Source organism: Typopeltis vanoorti, chromosome 3 (assembly GCF_054136105.1).
Source record: "Typopeltis vanoorti isolate ZY-2024b chromosome 3, IOZ_Tvanoo_1.0, whole genome shotgun sequence".
NCBI lineage: Eukaryota > Metazoa > Arthropoda > Arachnida > Uropygi > Thelyphonidae > Typopeltis > Typopeltis vanoorti.
Genome location: NC_143551.1, coordinates 102,632,748 through 102,651,180, shown reverse-complemented (window position 1 = coordinate 102,651,180; position 18,433 = coordinate 102,632,748). Strand labels below are relative to the sequence as shown.

The 18,433-nt window shown below is 34.6% G+C and overlaps 1 protein-coding gene across 1 annotated transcript in view; it reads left to right on the top strand.

Annotated features, from left to right (window-relative positions):
- Window positions 1–18,433, top strand: part of LOC150108433 (dnaJ homolog subfamily C member 2) — a 337,407-nt gene that overhangs the window by 185,933 nt on the left and 133,041 nt on the right. Inside the window, exon 9 of the mRNA XM_090415844.1 lies at window positions 9,057–9,178. Coding sequence (XP_090271970.1) covers window positions 9,057–9,178 — 122 coding nt within the window. The remainder of the gene's footprint in view (window positions 1–9,056; window positions 9,179–18,433) is intronic.

Below are 18,433 nucleotides of genomic sequence, written 5' to 3'. Positions count from 1 at the left end.
CATCAAGGATATCTTTTTCTCCAGTTTTATCCTTTTTCACCTTTATCATTCTAATTTTTTTACAGCACTCTTTCCTCCATTTCTGAGCTTTTTTTCAACAGCCTCCAGATTATTTTGCCACCTTCTTGATATTTATTTTCTATGTTCTTACCAAAATCTTCCCATAACTTCTGTTTAGGCTAGTTTTACACAGTGTTAGCTTTCTTACATTTGTCTCTGTAATCTCTAAGAGCACAAGCTGACTTATTCACCAGAAATTTTTGATGTGCTATCTTCTTTTCCTTCACTGCCTCTGTAATTTTCTGTGTCCACCATGGAGTTCTGATTTTTCTATCCTTGCAGATAACCTTACCATATGCCTTGCTGGCTGACCCAATGAATGTTTTCTTTAGGGCTTGCAATTAATCTCCAAGGTTTGGTTCCTGTTCTCAAACTCTTCAATTTTTTCTTGAATAATGTTTGTGTATTTTAGTCTACAGTTCACATCTGAGAGCTGCTCAACTTTTATTCACTTCAAAACTTTCTTACATGTTCTTTTCAATATGAAATTCAATTTTATCCTTCTCAAGACTAAATGGTGATTACTTCCAATTTCAAATCCTCTGTACACTCTAGTGTCCTGCACCAGTGAGAAATCATCACTATCAACAATAGCATAGTCAAATGGGACTTTCCTTATTCCTGGCTTCTTCAGTCCATGTGAATTTATGCACATTTTTATGTTGGAACATTGTGTTAGTAATAACCATCCCATGTCCTGAGCAGAAAACTAATAGGTGTTTGCCATTATTCTTAGCTTTGCTCTTTTCTCGAAATTTTCCCAAAATATTTTATATGCCTGACAATCATTTCCTACTCTGCTTATTGAAATTCCCAACAAGGACCAGGTTTTCTCTTTTCATTGTATAAGTTGCTTTCTCTAAACTTCCATAAATTTCTCCACTTCTACCTTTGTAGCATCTTCCGTGGGAGAATAGGCACAAATAAGTCTCATTGTCCAGTTTCCCATTCCGATATTTGCCCACATCACTCCACTTGATATTGCCTGCCATTCAAGAAGATTAGCTTCATATTTAGTGTTGAATACTATAGCTACTCCTCATTTTCTCTGATTGTTATTGGCTGAATATTGCATTTTGTATTTATTGCTTAGAAAGATCTCACCAGTTTTTGTCTTTTCTAGTTTCATTTATCCCTATTATGTCTTTGGTACTTATTCAGTTCTTCTGCTAGTTCCATTTCTTTGCCATTCAGGCTTCTTATGTTGATAGTACCTATCTTGAACTCTGGTGATGTTGAGTTGGGATGTGTTTCAGGATATGTTCCAGTAGCTGACTTTCCCCATAAGTAAACCCTTCCCTCCAAAAAAGCGCCCTTAAACACAATAATAATATATATATATTTATATATATATTATTAATACAAAAACCCGGGTTTCCAAATTTATTTTTGGAAATTTTTGGAAAAACCCAGTTCCCTGATGAAAACAACAGGAGCTTTGTTTTACTGGGCAATGGCCCCAGCCTTCATGAAATTCTGTCATGTTTTACCATCATTTTACTTGTGGTTTAAGCCAATAAGGATTAAATTTAATATTAAAGATTAATTTTTTTAAAATTAAAATTAAAATAAATTATTAAAGATTAAATTAAATACACATATCTCTGCTAAAAGCTTGGCTTAGTTTTTCACATATTCTAGAAAAGTGTCATAGAAATTGTTGACAGTTTCTTTGATACTTTTCTAGAATTATACTTTTGTGATGACACCATTTGCTGTCAGCTGGTTTTTTAGGTCCAGGACAGCATATGTAAAAAAAATATTGCTCCTTTCTCTTGCACATTCGTTCTGTCAGAGCAGTCTCTTGTGCTTTCACTGCCACAGATGTTCTCTTGTGCAATCTTTTTAATAGTGTTATTATGTAGTTTAAGTTCACTGTGAATGAACTTGAACCAAAGAAGGGACTGTGGATTATTAAAAAAAAAAAAAATTCCTCAAGTGTGTGGGGCTTTCATTTATGATAGAAAATATAACTTGAGACCATCAGATATTTTGATCATTCTTTCCCTAGCAGGTAGCATGGTAAGCCATCTTGTCTTCACACTTCCTAAACTTGCAACAAAATTGCAAAGGATTTTGATGCCTTGACTCTAATAGTGAAAACATGAAAATCTTGAAACCTTTGTTAATAATTGATTCCACATCATTTGGCAACATATCTATGCTTGTTTTGCCAAGCATTATGCACAATATGTGCAGCACAGCCTGCTCCTGAGATGTTCATTTTCATGTTTTTACTTAACTTATGGATAGACTGTGATCCACTAATACCTATGTTTCTCTTACAAGTGTTGGAATTCCAACAATTTCACTTGTATTTGTTTTATAGGTAGAGTAAAATATCTCACCAAACCAGGTCCAACTTCAGGCTTCAGCGATTTGATGAATATGAGTGAGTTACCTATCACTTCATGAAATGCAAAAAAAGCTAGTATTTTCATAACTATACTTTCACATTTTATTTTTGTGTATGTGAATCTTTTTGAGAATAAGTTTCACATGATGGTAGATGTGCAATCCATTGATCTAAATGAATGATTATACAGATACTATGTAAAGCTAGCAGTCCTTCTTGTGCAGTGAGGTATTTTTGTTCACTATTTGTCTTTTTTGTCATGATAGTGGTTAGTATATGACTTTCACTCTTTGCTGCATCTGTTTCTTTTTAGTAACAGTATTATTGTATTATATAATATCTAAATTTATTGTATTATATAATATCTGAACACCCACCATGTTTAATAAAAAATTCAGCTCTGTAAATGGAGAATAAAACTTGACTGTTGACATTATGACTTTCAGTTAGGCAAGTTAATTGTTGTTTCAATGTATCCATCAAACTATGCTTTCTCTTGGGAATCTCATGACCTATTTTCATTTTCAACAAAATGAATTTATAATTAATTACTAAACACTTTGAATAATAGTGTTTAGTGTTTTAATATATCACTCCCACTCACAAAAGGTTATTTGAAACCTGTAGCACATTTTTCACTGTTGGTGGGTTAAGTATTCCCCCCCCCCCCTATTTTTATCTCTTTTTTTTACATAGTCCTTGAAACCTTGCTCTAGAAACCAAACATGGAACTTTTTTTTTTTTTCCATGCTTCTTCAGGCCTCCAATAAGTGCGGTAGTGGTCTCACACCAGGCATTGAAATTCATCTCCCACCTAAAGACAATCGCAAACATCCATGTCCCCATCAGGGTTTGAACCTCAGCCTGTTGGTTGGAGAGCAAGTATAATGCTGGTGGAGGTATAAACCAGCACATCAGTACTTTGAAAAATATCAAAGAAAATACTAAAATTCATTTGCACATGTCATGACTACATGCCATGCTACACACAAAAATTGATTCCCATGTGCATTAATTATAATATATTACTATGTGAAAGTTATATGAATCACATTTGAATGGATTATAATACCATCTACTGAAATAGAGTAAACCTCTTTGCTAATTTGCAACAAATTGAAGCAGATTAGAGTTTACATAAAAAGAGGAAAAATAAGAAAAATGGGACAATTAAAAAAAAAAAAAGTCATTTTAGTGTCCTGTTTGTATTTTCTCAGGACAATAGGATTAATGGTTGAAAAACAGGGATGTCTGGTCACCTTATATTAAATGCAAGAAACCACCATCAAGATACAGAAGCTATTTCTCTACACCTAGCTGACCTTAAATGGCATTTTTCACTCCATAACATAAATTGTTGTAGTTATTCAGTACTGTGTTTTTTGAGCCATACTGTATTTGCAGAAGTCGGTTTCATTCTTTTTTTATAAATCACTTTAGAAACTCCAAAGCCTTTTAATATCTCCGAGACAGTTCTTTTCTAGGTGTGTCCTAGTGTCTATAAAATTCACTTTTCTTTGGCAAGGCTTACATACCTCAGAATGGATGAAGTTAGTACAAAATTCAGACAAATGAACAGAGTTGCTCACAGCTGAAGAGATAACTCAAGACTTGCTGCCCTGTCTCTACTGAAAACCATGAAATCAATTTTTCTATGGTTTTCATGCTTTATCCTGAAAATGACTTCCTGTACTTTTGCTTCTCAGAATAGTAAAGTATAGATAACTCTTTTTATATCTGCTTTTCTTATCCACATTTTTGCTTATATGTGGTTTCATTTATGCCCATAAAGATTATTGCTAATCCAAGGTTGTGGAAGATTCCATGTGTGCATCCTGTTTGCTACCCTCCATCCATCTGATGTGCTCATTGTCTATTTTGTGTCCTTACTGTCTTTTGGTCTATGCAGCATTGTCTATCTGTAAATATGAAGATCTGACAAAAGATGAAAACAACTGACACCTTTTGCTGCAAATTGTGGGTGGTTCAACCCCTATATGAGTTGGATGCATTCAACAATCTTAACATGACTGGTGAGGCTGGAGCTGTAGATCACCTTGCTGCTGAAGAATTTCATGATCTTTTCAAAGCAAAGATAGAAGAGGTTTCACCCTGAAGAAGGTGTGTAACCTAGATGAAACTGGCCTTATTTTTGAAGTATATGCACAGTCATACTTACATATCCATTGAAGAGAAGACAGTGCCAGGATTTAAAGTTGCTAAAGACTGCTCCACATTGCTTTTGGGAGGCATTGCTTCTGGGGACTACAAAATATAAATTAAAGATGCCACGAAATTATATTCTTAGTTTCATCTTTTATCCAAGTGTAAGCAAACAAAGTTGGCACGTAAAGTAACTTCACGACTGGGCTACTAATATATGGAGACTAATGATTTTCACATCAATTGTCTTAGTATATTCCATATTCAAGCAGTAAAAAGGTGTCAAACCTTATTACTAAAATACTTTTGATGTGAAGTCATTAGCCTCCATATACAAGTAGCCCAGTCGTAAAGTCATTTCATGCGCAAACTTTGTTTGCTTACACTTGGATAAAGGATGAAACCAATATAAATTCTTTGTATCTTTAATATATAGTACAACCATGTGGAAAAACTTTCAACATCTATTTGTAATCCAGATTATTTTAGTATAAGGTGTGACGCCTTTTAGCTACTTGTATATGGAAATATGACTTCTGCATTACTTCAAGTTTGGTATCACTTCTGGATCTGGTTCCCACTAATGAAACCTCAATAAAGGTTGAAACTGATCTGGGTAGTGATCCTCTCATAATGCATAGCATTATACATCTCTGTAAGAATATGTGCTTTGCATTATGAGATAGTAAGGCAAGTGATTTGAAGTCATTTGCCTCTATATACTAGTTGTGAAGTTATCTCATGTGCAAACTTTGCTTATAGTTGAATAAACAATTAAACAAAAAAAATGTATTTCTTGGCATCTTTAATTTATAGTATAACCAAGTGGAAAAACTTTCAATGACTACAAAATATGACCTCTCATCCCTCATGATGTACCATTCAGACAACCCACTGTCACTGAAGGAATACATATAACAAGATTATCTGTTGTTTGGCGAGCGAATAAGAATGACTGGATAGCATCACACATTTTCAGTGAATATTTCTCGAGAGAGAGAGAGAGAGAGAGTTGCTTGTATGTATTAATCTCGAAAATAAAGAACTACTTTAATAGATATTTGTTTTATATGTACTAAATATTTTATTTACTACTCTTATGCCTTAGTATATGTTAAAATAGGTCCTTTTTCAATTAAATTAATTTTGAAAGATCAGAATCGCAACCGTTTTGGATTGCAGCCTCTGTTATACCATGCTATAAGCCTCCCATTTTATGCATTTTTGATATACGTGGTGAGTCTCTAGAATGCAGTCCCCCACATAACAGGAGTTACCTCTAGTTTGCATAATATTTGGATAGTTGATTCAATAAGTTGAACCTATACTTCAGCTTAATCCTTTATCCAAGTGTGAGCAAACAAAGTTTGCACCTGAAAGTATCTTCAGGACTGGGGTAAGGTGGTACAACACCAGGGCACTCCTTGCAAAGGTGGAGCAAGCTACCAACACTCCTAGAGATGACCTGTTAATGCTTTTGCCTGGTATCTCCACTTGGGCCCGGCTCCCACTGAAGAGACCTCAATAAAGGTTGAAACTAGTCTGGGTTGTGGCCCTTCCCTTAATGCATAACATTAGACATATCCGCAAGGAGATGTGTTTTGCATTATGGGAGATACTGAGATAGGAGTGTTGGTAGCTTGCTCCACCTTTGCAAGGAGTGCCCTGGTGTTGTATCACCTTACCCAAGTCCTGAAGATACTTTCAGGCGCAAACTTTGTTTGCTCACACTTGGATAAAGGATTAAACTAAATTTATTATACTCTAACCAAGTGAAAAATAAACTTTCAACTATACTTCAGCCTTGGCCACACTTCTCATAAAACTTGTATTAGAATGAACCCAACAGAGTACTGCCGAGAATCTTTAAATCTGCATGATTTTGCTTTGTGTAGAGTGGTCCCCCCAGAACAAATATTCAACAGATACCATACCAACAGATGCATCTACCTTTGTTTTTAGTGCTGCACTCGAAGAGGGAATATACCCACTCGGTTGCCTGCACTAATGAATTCTTCAGCAGGGAATTATGCCAAAACAAGTAGAAGTACCTTGTCTTATATAGGCCATTGTATAATTTGGCTACTCTTTTTTTATGAGTCCCACTACAAAGGTTTTAAACCTGTTGCACATTCCGTCACCTTCTACTGTGTACGTATGTGGGAAGAGGGATTAAGTGTTAAATAATGCATGGAATCAGAAGACTCCATGGATACCTGTAAAATAATAATAACAATCTGAATAGATAAACTTAGAGACCAAATTGTACATTTTCAAGTCACTTCAGATCTTTAGTAAGCAGAGTAGTTGTCTCACATTGGGTGACAAAAATCATCTACTACTTAAAGACTTTCCCCACGCATCCATGCTACAGTGGCATTTAAACCATAACCTGTTAGTTTTGGAGAGAGAGAGAGAAATTTTCTCTGCTAACCAGGCTAGTGAGGGTATTAAAAAAAAAATAATAACAATAACAAGGGAACACATAAAAACCCAATGTTTTTTGGTGTAGGACAAATGTTGCAGATAGAGCATTTTCGTTGTCAGTTTCCTTATATGACCATGAGATGACATCGAATGGGTATTGTATGGTTGCCCTATCAGTTGCAGATGGTAGGATTATTAGAAACATGTTCCTGTATAAAGATGCATAGTGGGATCCTATTTCTGCATGTAAAGGATACCCTGCTGACAAAAATTGTTAGTATAATACCCTCAGTTGTTGCTCTTACTTTCTGTTTTGCTCAGTGTATGCAGAAAGCATATGAAATGCTCATGATGGTGGTGGTGGCTTTGAAACCCAGCCACTACCACCATCTCTATCACGTTGCAAAAAAAATAATGCAACACTATCCAAGAAGATTATGGCAATATTGTTTTTATAAGATCTTAAGGATGTTCTTGTTAAATTTCTTAACCTTGGTGAATGCTGAATTGCGGTATTGTTACATTCTAGATTGTTTATCACAAACACCTTGAATTATACGAAGCTGTCTTGCATAGTAATGCCATGCTAACGTAATATCAGCTGCACATGTGAGTGGTTAGAGCACTATAAGTGTGGGAGGAGGGAGGGGGGGGGGGAGTCTTCACATTCCTCACCTTTTATGCCAGGATATGCCTTGGTACCAGTGGGATAAATAGACATCTTTGGCATTATTTTGATCACATATGGATCAAAATTGTGTATTTCACACACATAACTTAGCTTCCTCTTTCCGACATTTTCTCACTTTTTTTCCCCCCACATTATTTTATGCAGACTCCTCAAGAACTCTTTGAACAAGGGACTCTTTATAGGTCTACAGTGCCTAAATATTTATCAAATTATATACATATAAACAACACTAAGATATTCAGCACTTCTTCTTTTTAAGGGTAAATTTTTGCATGGATCAGAATTTCTTAAATTTAAACAGACTATGTATGTCATTAGTACTGATTATTAGGATGTCGTTCATATAGCATTGAGGAGGGCGTATTCACAATTTGCTGTGAAGAGATTGAAGATGGGACACAAAATCTTCAACATACATTGTGGGCTAGTTTTTGTGTCTGCCTAGAAACTAGAACTGCATTTGTATTCTTTCATCTACTTCTGTACTTTGGAATAGCTCTATACACTGTATGGAAATATTAAGTTCTTCTTCTTGCTTCTCAGTATTTTGTCTGCACATGCATTAATGTGCTGTAGGTCTGAAATCTCTCATGTAGGGGATTAATATATATAAAAAAAGAGGGGTGTGGAAGAAGGTTTGAGTACTTTTCTTAACTTTCCTTATGCAGAGATTTTAACATCTTCCTAACAATATTTCAAAAATTGTTCTTCTCACATTATCCAGTCTTTGTATCATATCATACTGTGGTATGTGTGTAACACTCACTGACACAGCATGTTATAATATGCTCTCCATATATTGATCTGGTATTATTCTTCCCCCTGTACAATGTACAGGGGGAAGAATTTGGTATGCTCAAGGAAAGTACTTGGAGGGAAGGGAGATATCTGAAGCTCTTGGTGCTGGTTCAGTAAAACTTATAGTAATGAGGAAAACATAGATTCCTAAAATAAACCATAAAAGTAGACCAATTGAACTGAGCTGAATACTAGTGACATTTTGTTCATGCTCTGAATTATTATTACGTAACAACTCCAGGGTGTCCAAAGACTCATCGAGGGAGGGCATCTACTCTACAACTCTCCATCTCCGCCAATTCACCAACCGCAACTACCTTCATCATCTACTGCTGACCACTATTAGTATTTTTACAGACAATCACAAACATTCATGCCCATGGTGGGATTTGAACTTGCAGCCTTTTTTTTGGCTGGAGAGCAGATAAGCTAGCCACTCAGCAAACCAGACTGGCAATTAAATAAATAAACACACACACATATTGAATTAAAAATTGATTTTATATTTGTTCATCTGTATTGCATAGCCATATAAATATTGAAATAACCTTAATTATGCAGATAATTCTTATTCCTGTGATCCCCGCATTCTAAAGTTTAAAGAAGAGGAAAGACAGCGAAAATTAGCTCATAAAAAGGCAAAACAAGAGGCAGCACGATTAAAGGCTGAAGAAGAAGAAAGAGTATGTAAAAGTATTATAATCGTTGGCATCATTTTAAACAGCATGCTGAAAACTTGCATTGTTGGTGGTCTTGAATGGTGTGTGTGTGTGTGTGTGTGTAAATGTAGTTTTCTTTAAAAGTTATATCAAGCATTGCCTTTTTTGTAACTTAATTACTATTAATAATTTTTTATATATTTATGGTGATATTCTTCCATTTACTTAAGCATGCCAAACCATTACTCAATTGTGATCTATTCTTCCACTTGAAGTGTAAAATATCCTACTGAAGGGATGTTACATTGGAATTGCACTGTATAAGTCTCCCAATTTTTTATGCATGCTCAACAATATTAACTGTCCCCAAAAAATCAATTCTGTAGTACTCTTCACAGTTGTCATCTTTATTTTTTTAGACTTGTTACATCTCTTTTCAAAGTTGAGATATAACAGTTAATGACAACAGAATGTGCCTGTTAAGTTATAATGTTGCAGGATCTCTCTCTCTCTCTCTTGTGTAACAATTTTTTTTCCCTGTATTATTGAGCTTTTTTTTTTGCTATATTATTATGATAAAATTACTAAAACAAGCTCTAAGAATTCACTGTTCATTCTTTTTATGATGTTAAAAATTTATGTTCCTATCAATTTAGTTAATAAATAGTGTTAATCAATTTAGATAGAGAATCCTGGATACTTTTACTGGATTTATTTAGGAGTACATCATCTACATAAAGCAGAGTGCCACGTTTGATATCACAGATTCCAAAATTGGGTTTATTGCCACTTCCTTTCATAATGTGATTTATGTAAATGATGATAAAGTGTGGAGATAATGTGAATGTTGTCTTACACCTGATTTTATATCAAACCATCTTCTTGTATTTTCTTCATTTCTAGATGCTCATAACTTAAATATTGACAGTTGTTCTTTGTAATATTTCATTTACTTCTATATAACTGTTGTGCTTGAAAAGCTTTTATCTAGGCACCTTGTTGTATGGCTTTTGAAATCCACATGACTTAAGTACAGATCCTTGTTATATTCCCAGGATTTCTCAAATGTTTGTTGTAAAGTAAAAATGTGATCTCCTGTTTGCATTCCTCTTGAATATTTTCTACTACTGTTCTGGCACTGCTTATTTCATTTAACAATCTCTCAAAGTAATTACTCAAGACATCTAGGATATCTTTATCTTCAGTTTTCATTTCAACTTTATCATCTTGATTCCCTTTACAGTACTCTTTCTTCCATTTCTAAGCTCTTTCAATAACCTCCAGGACATTTTGCAACATTTCTGAAATTTATCTTCTATATTCTTACCCAAGTCTTCCCATGATTTTGTTTGGCTACTTGTAGCTTAATTCTTACCTTTTTTTTCTGTATTCTTTTAGAGCATATGCTGACTTATTTGTTAGAAACTTTCAGTGTGTTTTCTTCTTTTCCAGGATTATTTCCTTAATTTCTTGCATCTACCATGGTACTCTTATTTTCCTATCCTTGCAGACAACTTCACCACATGCCTCCCAAGCTAAGTCAGTCAGTGTTTTCTTCAGAGTTTGCCCCTGACACTCCAAGGTTTGGTTCTTGTTTTCAAACAGTTTTTTTTTTTGTCTTGAATAATGCTTGTATAGTTGAGTGTACAATTCACCTGTCAGAGCTGTTCAGCTTTAAGTTCCTTTAAACTTTTCTTACTTATTGTTCTTTGTTGTTTTATGCAGCTTGTTATTTTATTCAATGATATTAAATGGTATTTAATATCATTTTATTAAAAATGATATTAAAGTACCATATTTTTAAGACCATAAGACACACCTTTTTACATAGAAAAATCGATTTAAAATAGGAGTGCATCTTATGGTCTGAAGGTAACATTAAAATACGAATCTTTACACTGTACCAAAGCTGTTAGCGAAGTTCAATTACTGGCGCAATATGTTAATAAAATTAGTAAGTACGCCACTGAAGGTAGGTACCTAAGTTATCTCGCTGCATGTGGGTGAATCACAAATTTAGAGCGTCAGTAGTCATTAGTGTGTAATTAAAGACATATGCACTTTTGTACGGTTCATTTGAATTATTTTTTATAAGTCATTAAAATTTTTATTTTAAAATTAGAAAAAATGAATGTAAAACAAAAAAGACTTTTATATAACATGAGTTATAAATTAAATGTGATAAATTGTGCAAAACAATATGGAAACAGAGCAGTAGAAAGACATTTTTGGTTCACCACCAACAGAAAAAATTGTTCGTGAGTGGAGAAAACAAGAGGAACAGTTAAAACTGCTATGTAAACACAAGAAAACATTCCGTTCGCACCTAGAAAAATGGCCAGAATTAGAAGTACAAATGAAAAATTGTGTAACAAATCATCGAAACATGGGAATATCTGTTTCTACGAAAATGATAATTTTTGAAGTGAAATGATGGGCAACTGCTAATGGAATTTTGATTTTACCGGATCACCTTGGTGATTTAGATTTATGAAAAGACACGGGTTATGCATGCGTACAAAAACCACTCTAGCTCAAAAAATGCCGGCTGACTATGAAGCTAAAATTATAGAATTCCATAGATTTGTCATATCAGCGAGAAGGAAATTTAACTTTGAGTGTAATCAAATTGCGAACATGGATGAAGTGCCTCTATCTTTTGATGTTCCTTCAAATCAGACAGTAGTTTCAAAAGCCACCAAATCAATAGTGATCAAAACAACAGGTCACGAAAAAACTCGGTACACTGTAGTTTTAGTTTGTTGCACGGATAGAACAAAACTATTCCCCATGTTAATCTTCAAGAGAAAAACATTACTGAGAGATGAAATTCCTCGTGGCATTATTATTCATGTTCAAGATAAAGGCTGGAATGGATGAAACAGGAATGAAATTATGGATACAAAAGATATGGGCAAAACGTTCAGTGCATTGTTTAAAAAGCCTGCGATGTTAGTGTGGGATCAATTCAGAGTGTATAAAACAGAATCAACAAAGAAGCTTCTAAAAGAAATGAATACAGAATTAGCTGTCATTCCTGGAGGCCTTACAAGTCAATTACAACCCTTGGATGGATCTAATAATAGACCATTCAAAAATTTTATGCTGAAGAGTGGAACAAATGGATGGCAAAGCCAAATTACGATGTTACAGCAACAACAGGATGTATGAAACGGCCAACAATTTCAGAAGTGTGTACATGGGTGAAAAATTCATGGGGAGCTGTGAAAGAAGAGACGATTATAAAGTCATTTAAGAAATGTGGGATAAGTAATGCGATGGTACCAAAGATGACGCAGTTTTTGAAGGGATTGACAACAATAGTTCAGACGAAAGTCATACGAACGGTGACATTAACAAGACGAATGATAGTGCCGAGAGTGAAGATGAACTGAATGTTGCTAATACAAATGATTGTAACAATAAATAAAAATTAAATAAGAATTTGTAAATATCTTTATATAATAAAATATTTTTTTCTAAAAATCGTCTCATAAATTTGGAGTGCGTCTTATCGTCCGAAAAATACGACAACTGATATAACCACAAGAAAGAACATACTAGTAGCAGAGTTAGGTAGGTAACTTATATTCTTATAGCCTTGTATGTTCTTTCTTGGGTTATATCAATTACTTGAATATCATTTTTGTTCTAGGTGTTTATCAGAATTTTCGAGATCTCCCTTGTAACTTAAGAGTGGCTTAGAAGCCTACGACATTATTCCATATGTCAAAAGAATTAGTTAAGATCATTGTTTATCATGCCGTATTGCAAAGGAAGACATACCCCCCCCCCCTAAATGTTCTATGTGCATGAGGAAAAAGACTCCCTTCCAATGCTTACACACACACACATTGCAATTTTGGACTCTTTGCAAGTACGCTTGCAGATATCATTCTTTCTGTGGTCTGATTACTGTTTTTGTTTTCCTTATCTTCAGATCAGGAAAAAATGGAAAACAGAGTAGAAAAACACATACAGCAATCAAATAACAGAAATAATTTTAACTGGAATGACAGCTTTATCCTCCTTTCCATTTCCAGGATGTTGCAAATTGCTTGAGAACTCTAGTTGATTCTTAGCCTGCATTATAGCTTGCAACAACTGCAAAATGGAAAAAAAAATCCATATCAATTTAATTTGAAAGAACAAAGTGCAGAAAACTTGTTTTCCTACTTAAATTGTAGTTGTGCTTTCTGGTTACTCATATGCTCATCTAGTGCAGCTTCTGATTTTTTGCTTGCACCTATCTCATATTGAGATGTGCTGTTATAAATAGTACCAAAAACTAAGTTCTTAACTCCATTGTGATGGAATTCTTCTCCATCTCCTGATAGATGATTACAACAAATTACCTTCCAAAATCCATAACAGCTTGTTACTTGTGTCTTCTTGTCTTATGATTTAAAAAAAAAAAAGAGAGAGAAATTTAAAAAAATCTTGATGGAACTCCCCCACAGTCACAATTGCACGAAGCTTGTGTTTTAGAATTACCATGCACCTTGTCATTACAATCTTTTGTACTCATCCATCATCTAGCTGACAGCAGTGAGGCAAGCTTATATATAACTAATAACAAAATTGGGTAATAAAACTCAACTATCAAACTATTGTCTCATTGCCTGACTTTAGTTCTCTTGAAGGTCATGCAAAATGTCATTATCAACTATCTTTTTTGCCACTTTGGAGATCCACTAGCCCAGTGTTTCTCAAACTTCAAATATCCATGTACCCCTTCTTAAATTTTCATTATTACCAAGTACCCCCTAATTAATTTAAAAATAAATTAATTAATTCAAATTAATAAATTATTTAAAATATTAATTCAAATTAAATATCTATTTTATTTGAATTTATATGTTCATGTAAACAAAAAATATGATTTATTTTTAAATTTTCTTTCTCTAGAGATGTCAGACAACACACTCTTATCAATTTCATTTGATCCAGATGCAATATGAACGTTTTCTTGTTGCTTATAGCTACTTGTATTTGCTATATTGCTCTCTTTTGGGAGTTTTATAAATCCAATCTTTAACCAATGATCCATACGTAAGAATTTGAAAGCTAAAAAAAAAATACTGTATTTACTCGAATATAACTCTAACTTTTTTCCCAAAATTAAAGCTAAAAAATCGTATTGCGAGATAGGTGCGGGAATTTTCGGAAACTAAAGTTTTCAGAAAAAAAACTGAAAATGGTGTGACTTACCAAGAAGCTCCTACTCGTTATGACTACTTTTGGCATCGAGAACAGTTTCTTTGTGTACATCGTCAAAGTCATCTATCCAAATAGCGTCGTCTTCTTTCCCATTATTTCAAGCAAAAATTACCAGTAATTTACAAGACTTGAGATACATAGAGCAGCGAAGAACTGCATATGATTGGTGCGGTATTAACCAGAGACCGCGCGAACCAAAGACAAATGAGCATTTCAACAGTTGAGTTGAAATGCTAATTCCCTTCAACCGAATTCCATATCTGAAACACATTCACTATATATTTCTTAGTTTTAAGACGTTAACGACAGGGGTGGTGTCAAGCAAAACCATATGTTCCACCAGCAACATATGGTTTTGCTTGGTCTATATAGCAGTTTCTGTTGGAGAGGAGATGTGATTCATTAGTTAGTGCCGTTTTATCCCAGTTGTCTCTAATTGCACTGTTTGTTGAAAAATATGACTCCTTTAATTATGCATAGCCGAAAATTGCCGCGTACCCCCGGGGATACGCATACCACACTTTGAGAAACACTGCACTAGCTAATTAGTAACCATCTAGGTTTTGTTATTTGCTCCGATGCTGATCTTTCTGCATTTGAACACAAACCATGGAATGTTTAAAGAAACTCTTGTAGCTCTACCTTTATATTGGCTGGTGAATATCTCATATATATATATATATATATAGTGTGTAATAATCTGATACAGTTTGCTGGTATACTTTGTTTTAAGCTGTTTATTATTTCTGAATGATATAAAGAATCAAAGGCTTTCTTAAAATCAACAAACATTAAATATGCAGCAAGATAATATTCATTTACTTTTTCTGTTACTTGGATAATAGTGTGGATACAATCTATTATAGAGGATCTTGGAAAAAGACAGGCCCTTCTAGTGTTTCCTCCCATCACTCTCTCACACACACACACTCTCTCTCTCTCTCTCTCTCTTTTTGCAAGTTGGACTCTTTTAAAGTACACTTGCAGATATCATTCTTTCTGTGGTCTGATTTCCAAAGCACTGGAAGTGCCTGTCTTTTTCCAAGATTCTCTACAATAGATCATATCTACACTATTATCCAAGTAACAGAAAAAGTAAATGAATATCATCTTCTTGCATATTAAATGTTTGTTGATTTTAAGAAAGCATTTCATTCTTTATATCAGTCAAATAATAAACAGCTTAAAACAAAGTATACCAGCAAAATATATCAGATTATTATTATTATTACGGGCAACTCCAAGGAGCCCTTTGACTCATCAAGGGAGACCCTAACATCATGTCAAGAACAACTATTCAACATTCACACAATATCTATCGTACTTTGCCTTCAACTCATTCACAGTCATGGCACCCACAACAGACTCTGGTACCTTATTCCACTCATTTACCACTCTCCAAGTAAAAAACCTAGCTCTAACACTCTTGCCCTGTTTCCATGGATGGCCCTAATCCTTCCATCACCAGTCCTGTTCTGAAAAATATCCTGTGAATTAATCTTATAGAAACCCTTCAGTAATTTGAATGTCTCAATCATATCACCCCTTTTCTGCCTATCAACCAATTTCTGAAACCCACAAATCTTCACCCTGTTCTCATAAAGTTCATTCCATAGACCTGCTATCATCTTGGTCACATTATTACACACTATATATGAGATATTCACCAGCCAGTATAAAGGTAGAGCTACAAGAGTTTCCCTAAAAAAACCTGCTTGTTCATATGACTGCGCATCATCCAAAAATCTTGATTTATTTAAAATGATGGATATTAAAATTTTGTACAGCTGTGATAACAAACTTGATTGGCCTATAGTTATTGATATCATCTCAGCTACCCTTTTTTATATAATCATCATTATCATCATGTAGCTTCCTCAGCGAGAGGGTGCAGCACCACGTCCTTCCAGTTCTCTCTGTTGGTGGCTTTCCTTTTTGTTTCTGCATAGCCATGTGATCCTGTCCATCTTCAAACCATGTCCTTCGTTTTTTACCTCTTGACCCTTTTTCCATAATTTTTCCTTCTAAAACTGTTAGTATCCTATGTCCTGCTGAACCTCTCAGTACATGTCCTGCCAATCTCATCTTTCTCTGGATCATTTCCTGTAATAAAGATCTCTGTATTCTGTTCAAATACATCTGTCACATAATCTGTCCATGAGATTTTCAGAGCTCTTCTATAGCACCAGATTTCAAAGGCCATTACTATTGTCTTACTCTTTTCTTGAATACCCAGTCTCACTTCCATATGTGAAAACTGATGTTCTTTTCATTCTTTTCTTTGTCTTGTTTTTTCCAGGGAAGGCATCTATCTCTCTCTCTCTCTCTCTTGTTATTTATTTTTATCCTTTCTCTTATTTGCCCATGATCACTAGCATTGTAAAACTATTGAAAACAGATACACCTTATAATATTTCATTGTTCATCATAATATAACCAGTTTCATTAAAACTTTTCATTTGGTAATTTTCAGATCCACCTTTTTTTTTTCTTTTCTATTTTTGTAAACAATATTCAAATATTACCTGTATACAGACCTGGCTCTGCAAATTCATTGTCTTTGTCCTTTCTCATTTCTTGGGCCTATCATGTCTTCTCATCTAAGTACACACCTTGTTCCTGTTGTTTCTTGCCTACTTTAGGGTTATTGTCTCATTTATAGTTTTCTCATTGACATGTATTCTCTGAGAGTGGTGTACAGAAGGGAAGTAAATGCATATATTTCTATTACACACACACACACACACACCACTTATTGATTTTCATTCTGGGAGATCTCTGGTTTAAATTCAAGGATATTATTTTTTGATATTTTTTTTGGACAATAATTCCAACTCTTCCTTGACTATAATCACCTTAGTATGAGGAAAAAATAGCCATGGTACCCACCTTAATAAGATATAGAATCTCTTTTCACTGTGATGACTGCAGTAGTCCTATAGGACATACTTTTCAGATGTCATTGTTCCTGGTACCATAAACAGAGGTCCAAGGCCAAATCAGAAAAAACAGGACCATGCCATCACATCGCCACCTCCACATTTCATAGTTGGGGGTTACACTCTCTTACAAGACTGGATCATATTATTACTATTCAAATATTAATATTACTATTAATATTAATATACTTATATATTAATATTTTAAAACTTTCAAAAACTTCAGTGGTTCAGTAGTCAAATTATTGAACTAATTTGCATTGCACAAGGTCCGCGCGGTTAGCCTAGTGGCTTTGCGCTTCGCAACCATATGCCTGGGGAAGGAGTGTCCTAGGTTCGATTCCCGTCCACGACGTGAGGAGCTTAAGGATCTTCCTCAGCCATAGCCAAGTTAGCCGGTCTTGGGCGTGGGCAGCAGGGTTTTTTCCGCCAGTTTATCTGGGGTTTTTCATCCCCCAAGCAGGCAAACCGGCCCCGTGAACACACAGGTTACAGTCATAAATACTTACGGCAAGGAAGGCAATGGGAAACCACCTTGCTCATAATCATCTCTCCCTAGAATGGTAGCATATAGCTACCCTCCCCCGGCCATATGGCAGATGGGAACCAGAAGAAGAATTTGCATTTATGTCGGTTATTGCTGATGTTAAAAAAAATTTAGCTAAGGAAATCAAAGACTCCAGTAGTGAGTCTTCTAGATGTTTCTGCAGATATTTCATGAAAAGAAAGTCCTCCATTATATGAGATGGATGGATAAAAATCACATGATTCCTCTCCAAAATCATCTACAGTGTACTTTGATAGAATACAGAATGAAACAAAAATGCTTTTCTTGTCAGAAGACTGGTAATTGGTCAGCTGTCATTTGTAAGTAGAATACGCCATGCTGAGGGGGAAAAAACAACTGAACAATAACAACAACAAAAAAAAAAAATGGACTATTGGCAAAATTTCAAGGTAGATATGCCAGATCTTAAAAATTGTTGGACTTAATTTGAATTTGCGGTTTTAAATTCTATTAAAGATGGCAGACCACACACACACACTGTTTACCAGAATTCATAGTATAGTGTTGTGTCCTGAATAGGCTAAGAAATGTTTAATGTAAATTATTCAGGTC